Raw genomic sequence first — 26,437 nt, forward strand, 5'->3', positions numbered from 1 at the left:
TTTGGGGTCTTGGGCTTAGAGAAACTGTAGTTTTTATCCAATTTGCCTGAAATTGGAAATCTAGAGGTATTTGAGGACCATCAAAAGGTGTACCGAAAGTGATGCCTATCGGTCCATGTTTTGGTATAGCCCCCATATGGACCGATTTCCCGATTTTACTTCTTGGTCTTCTAGAATCCGTAGTTGCCTGAAATTGGAAATCTAGAGGTACTCTAGGACCCTAAAGACGTGTGCCGAAAATTGTGAGTAATGGTGTTGTTTTGGTATATGCATCATATAGACCGATCTCCCGATTTTACTTCTTGGGCTTCTAGAATCCGTAGTTTTTATCCAATTTACCTGAAATTGGAAATATAGAGGTATTCTAGGAAAATAAAGAGATGTGCTGAAATTGGTGAGTATCGGTCCATGTTTTGATATAGCCCCCATAAAGACCGATCTCCCGATTTTACTTTTTGGGCTTCTAGAATCCGTAGTTTTTATCCAATTTGCCTGAAATTGGAAATCTAGAGGTATTCTAAAAAAGTAAAGAAATGTGCCGAAAATGGTAATTATGGGACCATGTTTTGATATAGCCCCCATATAGACCGATCTCCAGATTTACTTCATGGGCTTCTAGAATCCGTAGTTTTTATCCAATTTGCTTGAAATTGGAAATCTAGAGGTATTTTAGGACCATGAAGGGGTGTGCCGAATATATTGAGTATCGGTACAGTTTTTGATATAGCTCCCTTATAAACCGGCCCTCCGATTTGGGGTCTAGATTCTAGAACTAAAATTAAATGTGCTGAATACTGTGTGTATCCTTCCACGTTTTGGTATAGCCCCCATTATACCGAACTCCCGATTTAACTCCTAAGGTTTCTAGAAGTTGTGGTTTTTATCCGATTTGCCACAAATTGAAAATATACTGGCATTTTAGACCCATAACAAAGTGTATATGATTTAGTGTTATCGGCCCATTTGGTAAGGCCTCCATATAGACAGATTTCACTTATTGAGGGTATAGAAGGCGCACTGATCTGCTTGGGAAAATATCTATCATCAAACCCCCCTGAAATTTTCAAAGGAAACTATTATATTTGATTCATGGTGGTGGGTATTTATTAAGATTCGGTCCGGCCGAACTTATTACTGTATATACTTGTTATATTACGTATGGGGCTTTGTATAAATCTGAGCCAATTTGGCACACATTTCTCAAATGTTAATTATTCTCTCTGTGCACATTTTCAAGTAAATCGGAGGGAAATTTTGACCTGAGTCTATAGGCTGCCAATACTTATATAAATCTGAACCGATTTTGACCACATTTGGCATGCGTAGCAAGAATGTTAATTCTGCTCCCTATACACAATCGGAGTAAAACTTTGGTCCTTAGGACCATATGAGCTATATCTAAATCTCAACCGATTTCTTCCAAACTCAATAGGGTTCTATTTTGATCAAAAAATGTGTTCACAGACAGACGGACATTGCTAGATCGACTCAGAAGCATGATTGCCACTGTTGGTAGAATTCTACCAAAAATGGTAGATTGGTAGAATTGTTGATTATTTGGTAGAATTTTTAAAATATTCCAACTAAGAGTTACTTCAATTTTCTTTAGAATAAAATTTTGACAAAATCTTCTATAGAAATAAATTTTTGACATAATTTTCTATAGAACAAAAAATTTGACAAAATTTTTTAAAGAAATAAAAATTTTGCCAAAATTCCTATTTATTTCTTTAGGATAAAATTTTGACATTTTCTATAAAAATACAATTTTGTCACGATTTTCTATAGAAATAAAATTTTGATAACATTTTCTATAATATAAAATTTTGACAAAATTTTCGATAGATATACAATTTTGACCAAATTTTCTATAGAAATGAAGTTTTGACAAAATTTTCTATAGAAATAAATTTTTGTCAAAATTTTCTATAGAAATAAATTTTGACAAATTTTTCTAGAAATAAGATTTTGACAAAATTTTCTGTAGAAATGACATTTTGACAAAATTTTCTATAGAAATAAAATTTTAACAACATTTTCTATAGAAATAAGATTTTGACAAAATTTTCTATAGAAATTAAATTTTGACAAAATTTTCTAAAGAAATAAAATTTTGACATTTTCTATAAAAATAAAATTTTGTCAAGATTTTCTACAGAAATAAAATTTTGATAACATTTTCTATAAGATAAAATTTTGACAAAATTTTCGATAGATACACAATTTTGACCAAATTTTCTATAGAAATGAATTTTTGACAAAATTTTCTATAGAAATAAATTTTTGTCAAAATTTTCTATAGAAATAAATTTTTGTCAAAATTTTCTATAGAAAAAAAATTTGACAAAATTTTCTATAGAAATAAAATTTTGACATTTTCTATAAAAATAAAATTTTGATAACATTTTCTATAAGATAAAATTTTGATAAAATTTTCGATAGATACACAATTTTGACCAAATTTTCTATAGAAATGAATTTTTGACAAAATTTTCTATAGAAATAAATTTTTGTCAAAATTTTCTATAGAAATAAATTTTTGTCACAATTTTCTATAGAAATAAATTTTTGTCAAAATTTTCTATAGAAAAAAAATTTGACAAAATTTTCTATAGAAATAAAATTTTGACAAAATTTTCTAAAACAAACTTTTGACAAAATTTTCTAGAAATAAGATTTTGACAAAATTTTCTGTAGAAATGAAATTTTGACAAAATTTTCTGTAGAAATGAAATTTTGACAAAATTTTCTATAGAAATAAAATTTTAACAAAATTTTCTATAGAAATAAAATTTTGACAAAATTTTCTACAGAAATAAAATTTTGATAACATTTTCTATAAGATAAAATTTTGACAAAATTTTCGATAGATACACAATTTTGACCAAATTTTCTATAGAAATGAATTTTTGACAAAATTTTCTATAGAAATAAATTTTTGTCAAAATTTTCTATAGAAATAAATTTTTGTCAAAATTTTCTATAGAAAAAAAATTTGACAAAATTTTCTATAGAAATAAAATTTTGACATTTTCTATAAAAATAAAATTTTGATAACATTTTCTATAAGATAAAATTTTGATAAAATTTTCGATAGATACACAATTTTGACCAAATTTTCTATAGAAATGAATTTTTGACAAAATTTTCTATAGAAATAAATTTTTGTCAAAATTTTCTATAGAAATAAATTTTTGTCACAATTTTCTATAGAAATAAATTTTTGTCAAAATTTTCTATAGAAAAAAAATTTGACAAAATTTTCTATAGAAATAAAATTTTGACAAAATTTTCTAAAACAAACTTTTGACAAAATTTTCTAGAAATAAGATTTTGACAAAATTTTCTGTAGAAATGAAATTTTGACAAAATTTTCTGTAGAAATGAAATTTTGACAAAATTTTCTATAGAAATAAAATTTTAACAAAATTTTCTATAGAAATAAAATTTTGACAAAATTTTCTAAAACAAAATTTTGACAAAATTTTCTAGAAATAAGATTTTGACTAAATTTTCTATAGAAATAAAATTTTAACAAAATTTTCTACAGAAATAAAATTTTTACAAAATTTTTTATAGAAATAAAATTTTGACAAAATTTTCTATAGAAATAAAATTTTGACAAAACTACCTACAGAAATAAAATTTTGCAAAAAAAAATTCTATAAAAATAAAATTTTGCCAAAATTCCTATTTACTCGTATTTCTTTAGGATAAAATTTTGAGATTTTCTATAAAAATAAAATTTTGTCAAGATTTTCTATAGAAATAAAATTTTGATAACATTTTCTATAAGATAAAACTTTGACAAAATTTTCGATAGATATACAATTTTGACCAAATTTTCTATAGAAATGAATTTTTGACAACATTTTCTATAGAAATAAATTTTTGTCAAAATTTTCTATAGAAAAAAAATTTTACAACATTTTCTATAGAAAAAAATTTGACAAAATTTTTTATAGAAAAAAAAATTTGACAAACCTTCCTACAGAAATCAAATTTTACATCAATATTCTAATGAAATAACACTTTACCAAAATGTTCTATAGGAATAAAATTTAAAATTTTTAGATTTCTATATCTAAAATTTTGACAAAATTTTCTATGGAAATAAAACTTTGGCAAAATTTTCTATGGAACTAAAATTTTGACAAAATTTTCTATATATTGTATAAAAACGTAGCAATTTGATATCTATAAAAAACGTACTAATTTCATTTTGTGGCCCCAAAGTAAGCCTACGATCCACATTTTAATCAAATCGAATGAATGTGGAGGCTTCTATGCGCTCAAGAATATGTTTATAACCAGCTATATCAAAATCTGGATCAGATTTAGATATAGCTCCCATACTAACCGTTCACCAATTTGGGGTCTTGAGTGTCTTGAAATCCCTATATTTACCCGATTTGCCTGTAATTCAAAATTTATAGAAATCAAGAATTCAGAAAATCAAAATCAAGATTTTGGGTTCATAAATAAGAGTGCCGAATATGGTGTGCATTGCGGTTTGGAATAACTCCCATATAGCGCAATCTCCCTATTTGACTTCTAGACACGAGTCTACAAAAAAATGGCAGATTTTTTATTTATTTATTACGAGATTTACAATCATAATAAATTATGAAAATAAATATAAAAAAATTAGGTGCTAACAACAAAGGTTATTTCGATAGAAAGTTTTATCAACATTTTATGTCTTTAGGAAATTTGGCATAAATTTATTTCTATAGAAAATTTTGTCAAAATGTTATTTCTATTGTCTACAGAAAATTTTTGAAGCATTTCATAGTTGGAGAGGAATATTTTGCAAAATCTTCAAAACATCAAGAATTCTAGCAATCTACCAAACAGTAAAAAATCTGCCATTTTTGGTAGACTCGTGTTCATAATTGTATATAGCCCCCATATAAAGAGATCCCCATATTTCAGTTCTGGCTCTATAATTACCGCACAAAAGTTCATATCGGTTCGTAATTATTTCTTCCGTATACATATACCGGTCAAGAACTGAATATATACGTATTTAATCGACCTTTCTTTTGTATAATATGTATCCCGCATGGACTAACTTACAATTTAGAAGATGATGTTAAGAAGTTTTTAGATGCCTTGCCATCGGCTGCAACCCAAGTAATTTAATTGTGGATGACCGTCTTTAGTAGAAGTTTCTACGCAATCCATGGTGGAGGGTATATAAGATTCGGCCTGGTCGAACTTACGGCCGTATATACTTGTTTTTGTTTTTTGATTGTTGGTTTGTACTTCAATCATATTTCTTGTTTTGATTTCAGCTTAAGCCATTGTGTTGACTAAACTACAAGAGTAGCTTAACCAATAGCGGAAAAGTATATTTATCAATTTTTTTAGGCAAAGCCTATAGACTGCAAAATGGTTGTATGGACAGCCGTTTCAGAATTAACTCATCAGTATTCTCTATCAACCAATTATCAGAATTAATTCAGGTAATTTACAAAATTACAACCGAACCTCCCAAAAAAAGGAGGCAAAGCCGACTATCAAAAACCTTTTTTCGGGAGGTTCGAGTGTAATTTACATTGGGTTTAGTGAATTACCCGAATTTATTCTGATAAAAAAAAGGAGGCAAAGTCGACCAGCGAAAACCTTTTTTTTTTGGGAGGTTCGAGTGTAATATGCATTGGGTTTAGTGAATTACCCGAATTTATTCTGATAATTGGTTGAAAGTTTTTGCTGCAAGTAGAACTAAAATAACTTTCTGCGTAGTGAAAATAAAGAACATCTTTGGAAGGACGTGCTTTTAAAGTTGTACCTTTAGAACAACTTCCTCAATGTTTGCTGGGTGTTTTTTCTTTACTACTTTTGTTATTCAAAATAGGATTTCAAATATTTTTCAGTGTACCACATTTCCCAATATTGATCAAGCAACATTTCCCAATATTGATCAAGCAACACCAATGTATAGTCATGTGACTTTTTCTTGCTTCTTCTGCGTATTGTCAGACCAAGTTTACAGACGAATGTATGGCCGAATACATACGTGCACCTTATTGCGTTGCACATTGCGATCTCCTTAAGAAACAACAACAACTAAGCTAGCGTCTCTACTGATGATCTTGAACGTGGAAGAAGACCGCTTACAAAAAAAGTAGTTGCCCTAATTTTGAAGATGTAGACAATATCAGTACTGCTTTTTGGCAGACTGATCAGTCAGGTTAGCTGGACCAGCAAAACCAAGCAATTCGTTCGCTTCATATTATCGTTAAGTTAGATGACTGTCGTTGGTATTACCGGCACATGCCTTCCATTGGCACGCATTTGCCATAAAATCTTGAGTGAATACCGGAGGGGTAGATTGAATTGAAATTTATTATCATCTTTCTGTTCACACAGAGTGTGTGGTGCCTCTGTTTATTCAGTTTTGTTTTTTTTTTCTCTTTTGTCGGTTGGTGCTTGAATACAATGGCCAATCGTCTTCACTGTCATGGTCATTCAATCACTTTCGCATTTTTTTTTTTTGTGATCGTTTACTTTTAATTTCATTCCAGTGGAAAAGAAATTGTTGGAATTTATGAAAATAAACAATGATTGTTGTAACAAATGTGGAAATATTTTAGTACATCCAAAAGGAATATGAATGAAGTTAGTCATTCTTTAATAGACTCAAACAAAAATTAGCTTGGATCTCTAGAGTTTGACCTTTCCTTAAGGATTTTGGTATTGATTGCTAGTCAAAGATGAGGCTTCTTTAAATTAAGGAAATTTTTTATGATGCAAGCTAGCTTTAACCCTTTCACTACCGAATTAAACCTAATGTTGAAAACTTTCATTTTTCCTCTGTTTCTACTTGTACTAAGAACATGTAGAAACAAGTATATACGGCCGTAAGTTCGGCCAGGCCGAAGCTTATGTACCCTCCACCATGGATTGCGTAGAAACTTCTACTGAAGACTGTCATCCACAATCGAATTACTTGCGTTGCGGTAACTTTTGCCGATGACAAGGTATCTTAAAACTTCCTAATACCGTAATATATACCACGTATTTAGTCCATACATGGTATATATTAAACTTGAAATGGCCGATTAAATTCGTATATTATTAAGTTTGACAAAATTTTCTATAGAAAAAAAATTTTGACAAAATAAAATTTTGACAACATTTTCTATAGAAGTAAAATTTGGACAAAATTTTCTATAGAAATACGATTTTAACAAAATTTTCTATAGAACTAACATTTTGACAAAATTTTCTATAGAAATAAAATTTTTACAAAATTTTCAAATGATTTAAAATTTTGACAACATTTTCTACAGAAAATGAAAAGATTTTGCCAACATTTTCTATACAAATAAAATTTGACAAAATATTCTGTAGGAATAAAATTTCGACAAAATTTTCTATAGAAATAAAAATTTGACAAAATTTTCTATAGAAATAAAATTTTGCCAGATTATTTTGCTCGAGTGGCAAGCATGATTATGAACCGATATGGACCAATTTTTGTGTGATTGAGGATCGGCTATTTATAACTATAGACCGATATGGACCAATTTTGGAATGGCTATTAGCGGCCATATATTAACACCACGTTGCAAATTTCAACCGGATCGGATGAATTTTTCTCGTCCAAGTGGCTCCGGAGTTCAAATCTGGGGATCGGTGTATATAGGGGCTATATATAATTATCGACTGATATGGACCAATGTTTGAATGGTTCTTAGAGACTATATACTAATACCATGTACCAAATTTCAGCCGGATCGGATGAAATTTGCTTCTCTTAGAGGATTCGCAAACCAAATCTGGGAATCGGTTTATATGGGGGCTATATATAATTATGGACCGATATGGACTAATTTTTGCATGGTTGTCAGAGACCATATACTAACACCACGTACCAAATTTCAACCGGATCGGATGAATCTTGCTCCTCTAAGAGGCTCCGGAGTTCAAATCTGGGGATCGGTTTATATGGGGGCTATATATAATTATGGACCGATATGGACCAATTTTTGCACGGTTGTTTGAGAACATATAGTAACACCACATATCAAATTTCAAACGGATCAGATGAATTTTGCTCCTCCAAGAGGCTCCGGAGGTCAAATCTGGGGATCGGTTTATATGGGGGCTATATATAATTATGGACCGATACGGACCCATTTCTGCAGGGTTGTTAGAGATCATATACTAACACCACGTACCACATTTCAACCGGATCGGATGAATTTTGTTCCTCCAAGAGGTTCCGGAGGTTAAATCTGGGGATCGGTTTATATGAGGGGTATATATAATTATGGACCGATATGGACCAATTTGTGCATGGTGTTTAGAGACCATATACTTACACCACGTACCGAGTTTCAACCGGATCTGATGAATTTTGCACCTCCAGAGGCTTCGCAAGCCACATCTGTGGTCGGTTTATATGTGGACTATACGTAAAAGTGGTCCGATATGGCCCATTTGCAATACCATCTTACCTACATCAATAACAACTACTTATGCCAAGTTTCAAGTCGATAGCTTGTTTCTGCGGAAGTTAACGTGATTTCAACAGACGGACGGACGGACATGCTTAGATCCACTCAGAATTTAACCACGGCCCAGAATATATATACTTTATGGGATCTTAGAGAAATATTTCGATGTGTTACAAACGGAATGACAAAGTTAATATACCCCCATCCTGTGGTGGAGGGTATAAAAAATTGACTCAATTGAACTTCCTCTGAAGTTAAAATTAAGAATATCTTTGGGAGAACATTTTTGGAAGTGTTTTAAAAATTTTACTTTAGAAGAACTTTAAAAATTTTTTGCTGGAATACTCAATAATCAATCTAAAAAAATAATGTGATATTATAATAAGAGATATAATTTTTTTGGCGTCCTTTGTAAATTATCGTTTTTGGATAGAAATATACCAAAACGTTAAAGATTTGTCAAAATTTTAATTTGCTAAATTTTTTGGTTTCAATTCAAAATCCACCACCAATACCTATATAAAATAATTAACTTGGTTAAAATCGGACCATTCCTTCTTTTACACCATCCATGTAATTTGACCCCATTTTCCACCAAAAAAGGTTTAAATCCAAGTATTTTTTTAAAAAATTGTTGTAGTCAATTATGGCAAACATTTTTTTTGTATCCGTAGATTGATATCATAGACTATTAAAAACAGAAATTAGAATAAAAATCAGGGCATATATTTTTTCCGCCTTCGGAGCACTGTGTGTCGGTCTCTCTGTAGCAATCCCACTAGAGTCTTTAATAATGAAGCTATCGTGCACAAACTCTTTTCTTTTGTCTGTAGGCAGGTCAAGTTCAAAGATGGGCTATATCGGTCCAGATTTTGATATAGCTCGCATACAAACCGCCCCCCTACTGGGGTATTGAGCATCTAGATACCGCAATTTTTATCCGATTTGCCTGATATTGGAAATCAAGAGATATTTTAGGTCCATAAATAAGTGTTCCGAATATGGAATGTATCGGTTCAAGATTTTTAAATAGGCCCCATATTGATCAATCTCCCGTTGTGAGTTTTTAAGCGCCCAAACATCCGAATTTTTATCCGATTTCCTTGTAATTGGAAATTTAGAGGCATTTTGGGTCCACACATAGGAATGCCGAATATGTTGTGTATCGGTCCATGTTTTGACGTCTTCCACATATAGACCCACCTTCCGATTTGACCTCTTCAGTGTTTAGACATCCCAATTTTTATCCGATTTGCCTGAAATTCAAAAGCTAGAGGTATTTTCGGTCCTTAAATAGGCGTGGTGAATACGATGTGAATCGGTCCATTTTTTGCTATAACTCCCATATGGACCAATATCCCGATTTGACGGTCCATGATTTTGTATATATGTTTTGTTGGCAGAGTATATGTCATGAAATCCACCTGAAACTCTGTATATTTTTAAGTAACCCGCTACGACGAAGAATTTTCAAAGGAAGCAATTATGTTTGATTCATGGTGGTGGGTATTTAAGATACGACCCAGCCGAACTTAAGTCCGTATATATATTTTTGTTTTTAAGTTGAATCTTCTAACACAACGTAATCATTGATTATCAACATTCATTTCTCGAAGCATTTGTTTTTGTTCATCCAGCACCATCTCCAAAACTCTTAGATTTTGAATTATGCCTTTCTTGAATTATACGTTCGATGTGTGTGCTATAACATGTTCACAATATTTTTAGTAGCTCCAGTTGATAGCTCTTCCACTCGAATTGGTTATGAACATATTTTCAACCTACTGTCACTAAATTCTTCTTTGATTTATTTGATGATATTCAGTGGGGAAACTAATTTAGGACATTGCTTGAAATGGACATTTTAACGTCATTTCATGGAACAGGTTAGTCGTTTTTTTCTTTTTGTTTCGTTTTTCTTTTTTTTTTCAAAGGAAACAACAAACATAAATGAAAGTTGTCAGAGTTAATATTTCTTTTCCTTGTGGGTTTTTCGCAATTTTCAATTTCAACACACTCTTGGTGCTATTACTTGGTTGCCCAAAATGAAAGGTTTGGCCAGCCAGCGTGGGAACCCCATGGGAAAGTAAAACATAAAATGATTTGGTCAATAATTCAATTTGTTTGGTCAATATCAACATGAGGGAAACTGAGGGTTCGATTGACAGAAGTGATTGACGATATTTTAGTTGTTCCCCTCTTTATTGGAAATTTATGAAGTAATACATTGGCCATTGTCTTAACACATTAATGGGTGAATTAGAATGTACACCGTAAAAAATAGTGTCGTGAGGCCAAAGATTTCATGCTACATGTGTAACGTTAAGTACCATTCAGTGACTATAAGTCACTAGTATAAAAAAAAAAAAAAACAAGAAATACTGATTATTTGTTAATATTTTATTTATTATAAGGTAAGATTAAAAAGACAATTCGAATTTAAAGACATAAGAAAGAAACAAACCGCTTTTCGTATTATTAAACAAAGTATATTCGATACCTTCGAATATACTTTGTTTAATTTCAAAAGTGATTCAAAGTCAAAGAAATAGAAATAAAATTTTGACAAAATTTTCTATAGAAGAAACTTTTTGCCAAAATTTTTATAGAAATAAAAGTTTCACAAAGTTTTCTATAGAAATAACATTTTGACAAAATTTTCTATAGAAATAACATTTTGACAAAATTTTCTACAGAAATAAAATTTTTACAAAATTTTCTATAAAAATAAAATTATGAAAAAAATTTCTATAGCAATAAAATTTTGACAAAATTTTTTATAGGAAAAAAATTTTGACAAAATTTTCTATAGAAATAAAATATTGACAAAATTTTCTGTAAAAATAAATTTTTGACAAAAATTTGCTTAGCAATCAAATATTGACAACATTTTCTATAGAAATACAAATTTTGAGAAAATTTTCAATAGAAATCAAAATTTGACAAAATTTTCTATAGAAATAACATTTTGACAAAATTCTCTATAGAAATAAAATGTTGACAAAATTTTCCATAAGAATGAAATATTGACAAAATTTTCTATCGAAAAAAAATGTTGACAAAATTTTTATCGAAATAAAATATCGACAAAATTTCCTTAGAAATGAAATACTAACAAAATTTTCTATCGAAATAATATTTTGACAAAGTATTCTACCGAAGTAAAATTTTGACAAAATTTTCTATCAAAATAAAATCTTGACAAAATTTTCCATAAAAATAAAATTTTGACAAAATTTTCTATAAAAATAAAATTTTATCAAAATTTTCTATAGAAATAAAATTTTGTCAAAATTGTCTATAAAAATAAAATATCGACAAAGTTTTCTATAGAAATCAAATTTTGACAAAATTTTCTTTAGAAATAAAATATTGGAAAAACTTTCCATAGAACTAAAATTTTGACAAAATTTTCTATAGAAATACAAATGTTATAAAATTTCTTTAGGAAAAATATTTTGGAGAAAAATTTCTATAGAAATAAATATTGACAAAGTTTTCTACTGAAATAAAATTTTGACAACATTTTCTATAAAAATAAAATTTTGACAAAATTTTCTATAGAAATAAAATTTTGACCACATTTTCTATAGAAATAAAATATTAACAACATTTTCTATAGAAATAAAAATTTTATAAAATTTCTTTAGAAAAAAATGTTGGAGAAAACTTTCTATAGAAATAAAATTTTGTCAAAGTTTCCTATAGAAATAAAATTTTGACAAAATTTTCTACAGAAACACAAAGTTTGAGAAAATTTTCTATAGAATTAAAATTTTCACAAAATTTTCTATAGAAATAAAATTTTAAGAAAATTAAAAAAAAAACATTTGACAAAATTTTCAATAGAAATAAAATTTTAACAAAAATTTTGTATAGAAATAAAATTTTGAGAAAATTTTCTATAGAAATAAAATTTTGAGAAAATTTTCTATAGAAATAAAATTTTGACAAAATTTTCTACAGAAATAAAATTTTGACAAAATTTTCTATAGAAATAAAAATTTTATAAAATTTCTTTAGAAAAAACTTTTTGAGAAAAATTTCTAAAGAAATAAAATATTGACAAAATTTTCTATAGAATTACAACTTCACAAAATTTTCCATAGAAATCAAAATTTTGAGAAAATTTTGAAATGAAGTTTTGACAAAATTTTTATCGAAAAAAACTTTTTGACAAAATTTTCTATAGAAATAAAATTATGACAAAATTTTCTATAGAAATAAAATGTTGACAAAATTTTCTATATAAATAAAAATTTGATAAAATTTTATATAAAAATAAAATTTTGACAAAATTTTCTATAGAAATAAAATTTTTACAAAATTTTCTATAAAAATAAAATTATGAAAAAAATTTCTATAGCAATAAAATTTTGACAAAATTTTTTATAGGAAAAAAATTTTGACAAAATTTTCTATAGAAATAAAATATTGACAAAATTTTCTGTAAAAATAAATTTTTGACAAAAATTTGCTTAGCAATCAAATATTGACAACATTTTCTATAGAAATACAAATTTTGAGAAAATTTTCAATAGAAATCAAAATTTGACAAAATTTTTCTATAGAAATAACATTTTGACAAAATTCTCTATAGAAATAAAATGTTGACAAAATTTTCCATAAGAATGAAATATTGACAAAATTTTCTATCGAAAAAAAATGTTGACAAAATTTTTATCGAAATAAAATATCGACAAAATTTCCTTAGAAATGAAATACTAACAAAATTTTCTATCGAAATAATATTTTGACAAAGTATTCTACCGAAGTAAAATTTTGACAAAATTTTCTATCAAAATAAAATCTTGACAAAATTTTCTATAAAAATAAAATTTTGACAAAATTTGCTGTAAAAATAAAATTTTATCAAAATTTTCTATAGAAATAAAATTTTGTCAAAATTGTCTATAAAAATAAAATATCGACAAAGTTTTCTATAGAAATCAAATTTTGACAAAATTTTCTTTAGAAATAAAATATTGGCAAAACTTGCCATAGAAATAAAATTTTGACAAAATTTTCTATAGAAATACAAATGTTATAAAATTTCTTTAGGAAAAATATTTTGGAGAAAAATTTCTATAGAAATAAAATATTGACAAAGTTTTCTATTGAAATAAAATTTTGACAACATTTTCTATAAAAATAAATTTTTGACTAAATTTTCTATAGAAATAAAATTTTGACCACATTTTCTATAGAAATAAAATGTTAACAACATTTTCTATAGAAATAAAAATTTTATAAAATTTCTTTAGAAAAAAATGTTGGAGAAAAATTTCTATAGAAATAAAATTTTGTCAAAGTTTCCTATAGAAATAAAATTTTGACAAAATTTTCTACAGAAACACAAAGTTTGAGAAAATTTTCTATAGAATTACAATTTTCACAAAATTTTCTATAGAAATAAAATTTTAAGAAAATTAAAAAAAAAAACATTTGACAAAATTTTCAATAGAAATAAAATTTTAACAAAAATTTTGTATAGAAATAAAATTTTGAGAAAATATTCTATACAAATAAAATTTTGAGAAAATTTTCTATAGAAATAAAATTTTGACAAAATTTTCTACAGAAATAAAATTTTGACAAAATTTTCTATAGAAATCAAAATTTTGAGAAAATTTTGAAATGAAGTTTTGACAAAATTTTTATCGAAAAAAACTTTTTGACAAAACTTTCTATAGAAATAAAATTATGACAAAATTTTCTATAGAAATAAAATTTTGACAAAATTTTCTATATAAATAAAAATTTGATAAAATTTTATATAAAAATAAAATTTTGACAAAATTTTCTATAGAAATAAAATTTTGACAAAATTTTCTATAGAAATAAAATATTGACAAAATTTTCTATAAAAATAAATTTTAACAAAATTTGCTATAGAAATAAAATTTTGACAAAATTTTCCATAAAAAAATTTTTTTTTGACAAAATTTTCTATAGAAATAAAATTTTGACAAAATTTTCCATAAAAATTTTTTTTTTGACAAAATTTTCTATCGAAATAAGATTTTAACAAAATTTTCTTTAGAAATCAAAATGTTGACAAAATTTTTTATAGAAATAATATTTTGGCAAAAAAATTCTATAGAAATAAAATTGCGACATAATTTTCTATAGAAATAACATTTTTATTCGTTTTGTTATTTTTGGTTTTGTTCTTTAAGCATTGTTGGTGTTTTTTTATTTCAGCTTAAATTTTGAAAAAATTTTTATAGAAATAAAATTGTGAAAAAATTTCAATAGAAATATCATTTTGACAAAATTTTCTATAGAAATAAAAGTTTTCTATAGAAATAAAGTTTTGACAAAATTTTCTATAGAAATAAAATTTTGATAAAGTATTCTTTAGAAAAAAAAATTGACAAAATTTTCTATAGAAATAAAATTATGACAAAATTTTCTATAGAAATAAAATTTTGACATAATTTTCTATAGAAATAAAATTTTGACAAAATTTTCTATAGAAATCAAATTTTGACAAAATGTTGTATAGAAATACAATTTTTGAGAAATTTTTCTAAAAAATAAAATTTTGAGAAAATTTTCTATAGAAATAAAATGTTAACAATATTTTCTACAGAAATAAAAATTTGAGAAAATTTTCTATAGAAATGAAAATTTGGAGAAAAATTTCTATAGAAATAAATTTTTGACAAAATTTTCTATAGAAAAAAAATTTGACAAAATTTTCTATAGAAATAAAATTTTGACAAAATCTTCTATTGAAATAAAATTTTGACAAAATCTTCTTAGAAAAGAAATATTGACAAAATTTTCTATCGAAAAAAACAAGTATTTGACAAAATTTTCTATAGAAATCAAAATTTTGACAAAATTTTCTATAGAAATAAAATTTTGATAAAATTTGTCTATAGAAATAAAATTTTTATAAAATTTGCTATAGAAATAAAATGTTGATCAAATTTTATATGGAAATAAAATTTTGACAAAATTTTGTATATAAATAAAATTTTAACAGAATTTTCTATAGACATAAAATTGTGATAAAATTATGTCTATAGAAATAAAATTTTGACAAAAACGAAAATAGTTTTAATATTTATCACTTACAATACAGTGTAATCAATCACTAATCTCTTCCCAACACTTTACTTTCTTTCAGATTGCCATAGCGGACGATGGAGAAGTTGTCAAGGGAAATGAAGAAATATCCGATCATGAGAACGAAGTGGATCAAGTAGCCCTGGAGTCCGAACCGGAACCACAACAGGCCCAAAAGGTACACTATCAACACAATATGCAACAGCAGCCACCTCAAGGACCAGGACCCGCGAGAAGTAAGATCACACATTTATCCTCCCCCAACAAGAGCTGTGATAATTTTGTAAATAATAGCAAAATTCTATGTTGTTACAGGCAATAATCAAGGCATACCTTTGGCATTAGGTCAACCCTTTGGACCACCACCACCCCCCTCACAATTGGCCTATCAAGGTCCACCTCCACCATTGCCACCGCAAAGGCCTCCAGCGCCTGTTCATGTGCCACAAGCATTGCCCGATTTGAGTGTCGGGGCCTCTTCGACCAATGAAATTTGGGCTTCTCCTGTCCAGGATATGGCCAAGATTATTTCGCTCGATGTAAAATGTGAAAAGAATGGCATGAAAGTTTTTGTACAATTCGATAAACCCTTCTATGGCATTGTTTTCTCCAAGGGTCATTATAGCAACATGAATTGTGTCCACTTGCCCTCGGGTCTTGGACGGGCATCGGCCACCTTCGATATTGGTCTACATGAATGTGGTACATCGGGTAATACGGAAAATGGCCTCTACGGTTATGGTCATGAATCCGGATCGGGAACATATTTTGAAAATATCATTGTTATACAATATGATCCCCAGGTGCAAGAGGTGTGGGATCAGGCAAGAAAGTTACGTTGCACTTGGCACGATCAGTATGAAAAGAGTGTTACCTTCCGACCCTTCCCAGTGGATATGTTGGATGTGGTAAGGGCTGATTTTGCTGGTGATAATGTGGGCTGTTGGATGCAGATACAAGTGGGTAAGGGTCCTTGGGCTTCCGAGGTTTCCGGCTTGGTGAAGATAGGCCAAACCATGACCATGGTGTTGGCTATCAAAGATGATGACTCCAAGTTCGATATGTTGGTAAGAAATTGTGTGGCCCATGATGGTAAACGAGCTCCCATTCAATTGGTCGACCAAAGAGGTTGTGTCACAAGACCTAAACTTATGTCGAGGTTTACGAAAATCAAGAATTTCGGAGCTTCAGCTTCGGTACTTTCCTATGCCCATTTCCAAGCCTTTAAATTCCCCGATTCCATGGAGGTTCACTTCCAATGTACCATACAAATTTGCCGCTACCAATGTCCCGATCAGTGTTCTGATCCCAATCTCCAAGAGGTCCATCATTTGCAAGTAGGTCCCGAATCCCAATATGGTCCGCCACCACCTCAATTGCATGTGGACACCTATCATGTGGGAAGCTCCATAGGAAAGCGACGAGATGAACGTCGCGTTCAACGTCGTGCTCGTGCCGTAGATCCCAATGAGCCACAGGTTGGTTTGAATCGTATCATTAAAGTGGTCTCCTCGGGTGATCTAACATTTGCCATTGACGAGAATGCCAATACAACGGCCACAGCAGCAGCACAGACCATGGTCTTCCCTGCTCGTGAGGATGGCCTTATATGCATGACCACTCCAGGTTTTGCGATAACCCTCATTATATTGCTGGGCATACTGATAACGTCATGCCTTATATCAGCCGTCCTCTATATACGCCTGAGACCGTTCTCTTTAATTTCGAAGAAGGAACGTGCGGTGGCTTTTACAAATCCCCAATTGACGGGAACCCTGCCAGTTATACAAATTCCAGCACCCACACCAAGTCATCATGGTACTCTATCGAAAAATCGACAGCATACATAAATCTCTAGTACAAAATGAAAAAAATATCGAGGTGTTTTTATAGTCGAAAATGTGGTAAAAAGGCAACTGTGTTGCAATTTATCATATTTTTGATAGTCTTCGTAGTAGTAGTTCATGGGCGTGGTGAGTAGGCAAAAGTGTTCGAGGCATTTGGCGTTTATTTGGAATGAGATATGCTTATAAAAAAGGTTTGAGTAATATCAAAAGTAATCTTCGGCTTCCGATTTGTTTTCCAATGGATAATATTTATTGTATCAATTAATTTTTTTTATTGGATCCTTTAATTTTAGCCGATGCCTACCAACGGCCGTTTTGCATATAAATAAATGTTTTTTGTCTTTAATCACAAAATTAATTGATCCATTTAATAGTTAATAGAAATTACTTCAACCGTAGAATTGATAATATCAATCACCGATGTCAATTAAATACTTAATTGGCCCAATTAAAATTTAATTGATACAATTAATTCTTGTGATTGAAAATATTTTTTTGTTTTTATTAATAAGGTGTTTAATCACTTAACTTTTTAATGGAAAGTTTTTTTTCAAATTTTAATCAAAATATTTGTCATGGATCATTTTTGTGATTGAATTTTGTTTTGAATTAAAAATTAATTAAAACAATTAACTCTTTAAGTCAACATTTTTCCAAATTTAATTAGAATTTTAATTTAAAAAAAATCTGATATTATTTCTTTATAATACAGTTATTTGGACCAAAAAGGTAGACACTCATAGAGGTCAAATATTTGTCTAGTGTGATCATACCCATATGGGTAGCCTAACTGTCAAACAGAGTGGCACCAAATTAAGACCTATTTAAATTCGTTGTGGATAAAACTCAGCACTAAGGCAATTAAAACGAACCCCAGCAAAATTTTACCTAACCTTATGCGATTACCAGTAATTAATATCGTACTACTCGAATTATTACCAAATTATGGGTTACCAATAATCATCTTTTTTCAATAGATTTTTTTTTTATTTTTTAATATGTTCCAAAAACATCCCTCCTGAACATATTAAAATATTATATAGTATATCAGTTTAACTTTTTTTTTGGTAAAATATTTTTTGGTCAAAATCATCTTGTGAGCGTTTGTATGAAGGAATATACAATTGCCAATATCAAAGTAAATAGAAGTAGTTCGTCGATTATAAACATGAGCTTATCATTGAAGGAAACCAATTGACTCTTATATGCACTACCAGTAAATGATTGTTGTACTATTTCGATATATTGCCCGATTTTGAAACCGCCTTTTTAATTTCCCAAAAAACAATATTTATTTAACTCTATTACTCACAAAAATAAAGAAATAAGTTTCTCCTACAAAACATAGTATTAAAATATGTTTTACCTAACAAAAAACTGTAGAAATTTTAAATTTTTAAAGCCTTTTTTGGTTTTTTTTCCTGTGATGTATTCAAATTATTACAAACAATTGAATATACACTGAAAAAAAATATTGCCGAATACAAACCAGTATCTTGTAGCGTAGACAGATATCACTGATACTTGCACTGAAAATAATATTGTCTTGAGGCCAAAGATTTCATGGCCTTAATCTTTTCACTACCGAAATAAACCTAATGTTACAAACTTTAATTTTTCTTCTGTTTTTACTTGTATTAACAGCATGTAGAATAAAAATTGTAATCCTGAGGACCTACTTCAATTGCTGCAAGAGCTATATGAGTTTGTTCTGGAAACTTGAATCTTGAATTGTGACCAAATAGCTCTATGAAAATAAGCGCTATTTGACCTATCACAGAAAAAAAATATCACCAACATATTTCCAATTAAAAAGTTAATTGAAGTTGATTTTTTATTTCAATTAATAAATTAATTGGTACAATTAACTTTTTATCAAGATAAAAACATTAAGTTAATTAAGTCAATGATTGAAAATTTTAAAATTTTTAATTAAAAAGTTAATTGATACAATTAACTTTTAATCAAATTCGTAAGACTAACTGCCTGTTCATGAAACACAAAATCGACTCGAGACGAATCGTTCGTCTAGATTGAAACTAAAATAAGTTTAGATATATTTGGTACAAAATCTTGAAATTTGTCATGAACTCACTATTTATGATTTACTATCGAACACCGAAACAATTGGGATTTCACAGACTCTTGTTTTCGATATATAAATATGTGATTTTTGACGAATCGTTCGTCTCGAGGCGAACGAAAATTCCACGAACAGGCGGTGAGTCAGTTTATGATGATGATGAACATTTTTTTTAAATTTTTAATTAAAAAATCAATCAATTGTTAATCCAAATAAAAATTCTAAGCCAATTCAGAATGTAATTGAAAATAGTTACATTTTTTTTAATTAATAAATTAATTGAGTTTTGCAATCAACATCAATTAAATTTTTAATTGAATCAATTAAAAATTTAATTGACATTTGGTAATGAAATCAATTAATTTTTTAATCAAGAATTTTTTATATGCCCAATTAAAACTGTGATTGATACTATCATTTTGGTGATTGAAGACATTTCAATTAAAAAATTAATTGGATCAATTAATTTCGAGATTGAATCAGAAAAAAATTTTTTTGTGTGATTATATCTATCGATGTGTGAGAAAAAATACAAAAAGACCTCGAAAAAATATCAGCTATAGTTTTTGTACGAATGTCCATTTACTGGTGACATACAGTAGAAAAATGGACTCCAAATTTCGTATTTTTCTTTTATTGTTAAAGAAATTTATAACAATGCATTTTAGTGCTCATCAATATGGAAAATATTTATAACTTATTAAAGCCTCTACTTAAAAAAAAAAAACATCGAGAAATAAATCGAAACTAAATGGGGAAATCGACTTTGGTGTCGTTTTCAAATGTCATCCCAGGTGGACTCGGTAGTGAAAGGATTAAAATATGAATGCGAATGAATGCTCAGAAGAACTTTTCTCCGAACAAAATTTCTTTTTCCTTGTCCAAAAATCGATGAACTTTTTAATGAAGTTGTTTTGCCCTTATTATTAAGTGATTAGACTTAACTTTAGGTGTCCTAACGTAAAAGAAAATTTTCGTTTCAATAAGGCCAACTTGGCTTTAATAATTCTGAAATTTCTTTAAAATTAATGAAATAGTCTTTAAATTTGTTAACTTTTCTACTTTTACTACAAAGCAAAAATGCGTTCAAAAATAGGAGATGCTGTTCAGGATTTTATTTAAAAGACTTATTTACTTAAAACATAGCATAATTTCTACTTGAAGTGGAGTCTGAATTTGGAAACTTAAGTTGCCGCCAATACGTTTTTAAAGGACTTTGATAGCACACGAAGAAAAAAGCTGAAAAAAAAACGAATAAATCAAAAATTGTTTCCTAGGATCAAGGACGAAAAACTCAAATTTAAAAGAGAATTGTCTTTCAAATATGTCCTTATTTAAATGCTCCGCTTCTTTGGCTCGGAATTAATATCAAAATCATTAGAGTAAAGACAAAATCTTTGGGACCGGACACGTTTTTTTTTTTTTTTTTGTTTCAGTGTGACAAGCGTTACCAATTTGGGTTTTATCCCACTAAATCTGGTTTTTGAAAGACTTTTGGCGGGAGAAAAAAATTATTTCACGACTTTTTTAGCCTTTTTTGGCAAAACAGCGTTTTATCTAATCCTTACTGCCAGAAAAAGGTGTTCCACATATTTCAAAGTTCAATCCAAACATTAATAATAATTCCCGCTGTGACTTTTGGTACTTAACCAAAAGTCAATACATTTTTCTTTGAAAGGTAAGCGAATAGACATAAAATTAAATTCTTTTGAAGTGAAGTCAACTTGATCTGAAACAATTCCTAATTATTATAGAAATCGTCCTTCTATTCGGGCAATTTTTGTAACCTCACCACACCCAGAGAAGGAATATGATCATCTCAAACATGTTTTTAGAGCAAAATGTTATTTTTGGGTGGTGACCATGTCACATGGTTTTCGCAACCATGTTATTTTCTCGGAAATCATGTATCTGATTGCGGCAAGCAGGTTATATTTGACGAGAAAATAACATTTTAGTGACAAACATGTTACATGGTCACCATACAAAAGTAACATTTTGCTCTTGAAACATGTTTGAGGTGATCATATTCCTTCTCTGCGTGCAATAAGTTGAAGAATATTTGGAGGCCTTTTTGCAAGTCATTGTTTTATAGACATTTTGTACTTAAAAATGGAATAATTTTTACTTTGTATAGCTCAAGGTAATTTTCTTTATTGCAAGTATGTCTGAAACACTTTAAGAACTACACGTGTATAAATTTCGATGACCATACACTAATAGAAAAAATTGCGTTCCACAATCGTGAACGGACGGTGACAAAATGAAACGGAAACGTTCACAACAAATCAAAACGAAATGTTCACGATTTTGTCCACGGGCGTTCACGATTTCATGAACGGCATTCGTTTTTCTTTTTCCATGAAAATTCTTAAAATAATCGTTAGATGTTGTTATGGCAACTCCACCGGTGGTGCAATGTGCTAACGCGACTGTTAACGCGTATGGTGCGCCCAACACAGGTTCGAGTCACAGTAGCGGAAATCTTTTTTTTTTAATTTTGTTTATAAATTCGTAACCATTACGTTTTCAGATCATGAACGGTCGTTGTTGTTTTGACAACGGATGGTGTCATTTTAACGTTGTCAGATTGACCCCGTCTGTTCTCAGTTTGACAACACATGTGTGTTGATTCACTTTCATGAACGAAACGTTTTGAAATGACAACGCCGTTCATGATTTTTTCTATGGGTGTACAAATGCTTATTAAAGGAAATAAAATCATTTTTAATTTAAAAGAAAATTTCATAAAATTTGCCACACCGATTTTTGAGATTTGCTCCTCTATTAAAGTCGCATGCTTTTAAAAAGTAAGGCAAATTTTCTTCAAAGTATAAAAAGCTTCAAATATAGGCTAAGACTTATTATCAGTGTCTTTGGTTTAAAGTTTTTGAAATTAAGAAAATAATTTTCACAATTTTTAAACTGATTTTTAGCAAAAAAGAGAATGAATATTCGATAAATGAGATCTGCATTCTAATAGAGCCTTCACAGAAAAACAGTCCGTTGTTAAACTAACACTAAAGTTGATGTATGTTTATTGCAAAAAAATATTTTGTTTTATTTTTAAAAATTTCTAAAGAAATTTCGCTAATTAAAAATCTCAGTAAATTATCGTCATATTAAGAACACATTATGGAAATTTCAAAAAAAAGGAATACAATTTAGTTAAATTTTCGTACGAGTTAAATTATCATTCTTCCAATAAAAAAGTTTCCTCTTTTTTTAAGTAGATTTAAAACTAGCATCTTTAACTCGAAATCTTGGTATTTATTCCGACCTCTAATCCTTCCACTAACGAATTAAATCTATTGTTCAAAACTTAATATTTTCTTCTTTTTTACTTGCACTAACAGCATGTAGAAAATATAGTAGTTTCCAAGGCCTACTTCAATTTATTACAAAGCTACACGCAAAAAAAGTGTACCGAAAACGTTTTTTTTTTGTTAGAGTTTTTTGAATTGCTGCGAAAAGTATACACTTTTATCACCAAAAAAATTCGTTTGTTACAAAATTTGTATTTTTTCGACAAAAAAAAGTTATTTTTGAACCAACAACACAGTCCATTTCGTTTATATCAAACACTGTTCTTTTCTGACTTTAGGTTTTTAATAAGACATATTTTACAGTTCATAGTAAAAATTTAATATAGTAGAATGTAATGTTGAACATTTTTTCGGAATCTTCCGACCATATCTGGAATATATTAAGAAAAAAAACTCTGTGGTCAAAGCAGGGATCGAACCCACGGCCCTTGGCATGCAAGTCGGACTTAGCAACCACTGCTCCACGATGACCAACTAAATGTATTTTTCTGTTACATAAACTTTGTTTAATCGGCTCGTGGGCGCCGCAAGCTATGCTATATAAATATAACTTATATGGGTAATTGTCTATTGATGATAGTGTATTGGCTTACAAATTGCATGGTCCGCGGTTCGATTCTCCGTCCAGGCGAAAGGTAAAAAAAAATTTTAAAAGTTTATAAAATCGTATAATTTCTTCTACATTGTTTGTATTACAGAAAAATGTGCTAAGAACTAAAAAACTTCGTGGAAGTGAGAAAGATGTGAGGGAAAATGCAATTAGCCAGAAAAAATTTTTTTTGAGTTAGCCTTTATGAAATTGTTTTTACGTCCTGGAAAAGAATAAACGTTTATGACAAAATGTATATACTTTTCTTCCAAATACACTTCCTTTCAACGAAAAGCAAATGAGAAACGAACTTTGTTTGTCTAAAATTTCGTTTGGGAGGAAAGAATTATTTTTTGCGTGTATATGAGTTTGTTCTGAAAATTTGATTTTTGAATTATGAATGTCAATTTTTTAGAGACGTACAGTTAAAAAAATGGTCTCAAAATTGCGTATTTTTCGTTGATTATTAATTGTTGATTGTTAAGTTTATAAAAATGCATTTAGTGCCCACCAATATGGAAAATATTTATAGCGTATTTAGTTAACAGACTCTACTTAAAAATTACATCAGGATATAAATCGAAAGTAAATGGGGAGCTTGAGTTTGGGGTCGTTTTTGATTCAATCACGAAACTAATTGATCCAATTAATTTTTTTATTGAAATGTCTTCAATCACAGAAATGATAGTATCAATTAAAAAATTAATTGACAGTCAATTAAAAAAATTATTGACAGTCAATTAAAAAATTAATTGATCCAATTAAAAAATTAATTGATACTATTAATTTGTGTGATTGATTTTTATTTCAATTAAAAAATTCGTTGAATCAATTAAATTTTTAATTGAATATTTTTTAAAACTCAATTAAGATTTTAATTGGAAAAATGTTCGTGAAATGGGGAGAGCAAGATCTTTTGATCCAATTAAACTTTTTTTATTGTGCTGAAGTAAAACTGACTACTCGAATTCTTAGCGGGATTGGATGGAAAAAATCTTATTTAAAATGTTCTAAAATTCCATTATTAAACTAGTGATAAATTAACATAATTTATGTTGCAAACTGTATTTCATTTTAATTTATTTTGTCAACTTTTGTAAGAAGTCCGATCGAAAAGAAACGCATATCGTTGTTCGTGGTTGATCAGGGGCTATATTTCGTGCATTGGTCATTTTTGACTCCGACGTCAAATTTGATTTTTAATTTTTTTATTTCGCTTCGTATACCATTATGAAGCCCATTTCTGATAACCATTATAAAGATCTTAACAAAATATGAACTTTTGCTTTTGAAGTATTTACTTATATTCATAAACAAAAAAGTTACAGAGATTTTAAAAAGTCAATAGGTCACCCTACACAAATGCTACAAAACTGGGGGGTGACCGCATCAACTTTTTTTCTTTTAGGCCGTGACCCTATCTAGTATACATTTCAATGACCATACAAATAAATTCAATGATAACTAGTTTTTCGTACACTTCTCAAAAATAATAAGAATGAACTATAGGATGGTTAAAACGCTAAGAATTTGTCGACAAAGTTTTTTCTTTTCTTTATTTTTATTTTGTTTTTTTCCTTTTATGAGAAATTAAATTATGGCATTACGAGGCGATGACGCAGAAGCGATGAATTTAACATGGGCTTGTCAAAGGACGGAAGTCCTCCATTTCAACAGCCGGTGCACTGAATTTGCATTACTTCTTAAGGCGTGATTCGAATACAGTGTTTTGGATGTGAATTTAAAATTTTTGTAATATTTTGCGAAATACATAATTTTTATAATTTTTTATAATTTTTAATGGATTCTAACGCTTGCCCGTAACGTTTGGTCTCAAATATTTTTAAAAATGCTTTTTTCAGATGGGATTTAACATTTTTTTTCAACAAAATTTAAATAATTTGTACCATTTTATGAATTTTTAAACTGTTTGTAACCAATTTGAAAAAAAAAATTAAAATTACCCATTACAAATATCAAAAAAGCATGTTATAAAAAATTGAATGAAAAGAACTTCTTGTATAGTTAAAATAAAGAACATAATTGGGAGTACATCTTCTGGAAGTGCTTTTAAAGTTGTGCCTTTGGAAAGAACTTCTGTTTTTGTTGGGAGGTAATGATTGGGCGTCAATTTGAAACAAAAAAAGTTAAAATTACCCATTAGAAATATGAAAAAATCATGTTATAAAAAATTGAATGAAAATAACTTATTGTGTAGTGAAAATAAAGAACATCATTGGGAGAACATCTTCTGGAAGTGCTTTTAAAGTTGTGCCTCTGGAAAGAACTTCCAAATTTTTTTGCTGGGAGGTAATGATTGGACGTCAATGTTTTTTTTTTTTATTATACCCACCACCATAGAATGGTGACGGGGGTATAATAATTTTGTTTTTAGTTCATTTTTTTCCTTTTATGAGAAATTAACACATTATATAAATCTAAGAAAATGGAATGCAAGTTAGATCAATTTTTGCACAAACTACACACAAAAAATTTTTTTTTCTGATTCAATCACGAAATTAATTGATCCAATTAATTTTTTAATTGAAATGTCTTCAATCACAGAAATGATAGTACCAATTAAAAAATTAATTGACAGTCAATTAAAAAATTAATTGATCCAATTAAATATTTAATTGATACTATTAATTTGTGTGATTGATTTTTGTTTCAATTAAACAACAACAAACAATTAAATTTTTATTTGAATATTTTTTAAAACTCAATTAAGATTTTAATTGGAAAAATTTTCGTGAAATTTTTTTTCTGTGTATTTTGGGGCAGTTAATTCCGAGTATTAAACTAGTGATTGATGCTAACTGACTACCTCAATTCTTAGCGGGGTTGGGTGGAAAAAATTTTATTTAAAGTAGCTGATTTTTTGAATCTTTGTACACAAGAAAAAAAGGCCATTGATAAAAAAACGTATGTTTATTGCAAAAAAAAAATATATTTCTTTTTAGTTTAGTTTTTCATTTTTTAAGAAATTTTCCTCAGCCCAACCAAATTTCCTTTATTACAAGTGTATTTCAAAAATTTAATGAAAA

The 26,437-nt window shown here is 28.5% G+C and overlaps 1 protein-coding gene across 2 annotated transcripts in view; it reads left to right on the plus strand.

The window, feature by feature from the left end:
* The window catches only part of dy (transmembrane protein dusky), an 87,634-nt gene extending 69,815 nt beyond the window's left edge, over positions 1–17,819 (plus strand). Inside the window, exons 3-4 of one of the 2 annotated variants that reach the window (XM_075299983.1) lie at positions 15,607–15,781; positions 15,840–17,819. In XM_075299983.1, the coding sequence (XP_075156098.1) occupies positions 15,607–15,781; positions 15,840–17,395 (1,731 nt within the window). In that variant the 3' untranslated portion in view covers positions 17,396–17,819. The remainder of the gene's footprint in view (positions 1–15,606; positions 15,782–15,839) is intronic. The other variant, XM_075299984.1, reaches the window with a different exon arrangement.
* The last annotated feature ends 8,618 nt before the right edge of the window (positions 17,820–26,437 follow it).

This window comes from Haematobia irritans, chromosome 3, assembly GCF_050003625.1.
Source record: "Haematobia irritans isolate KBUSLIRL chromosome 3, ASM5000362v1, whole genome shotgun sequence".
NCBI classification, from domain to species: domain Eukaryota; kingdom Metazoa; phylum Arthropoda; class Insecta; order Diptera; family Muscidae; genus Haematobia; species Haematobia irritans.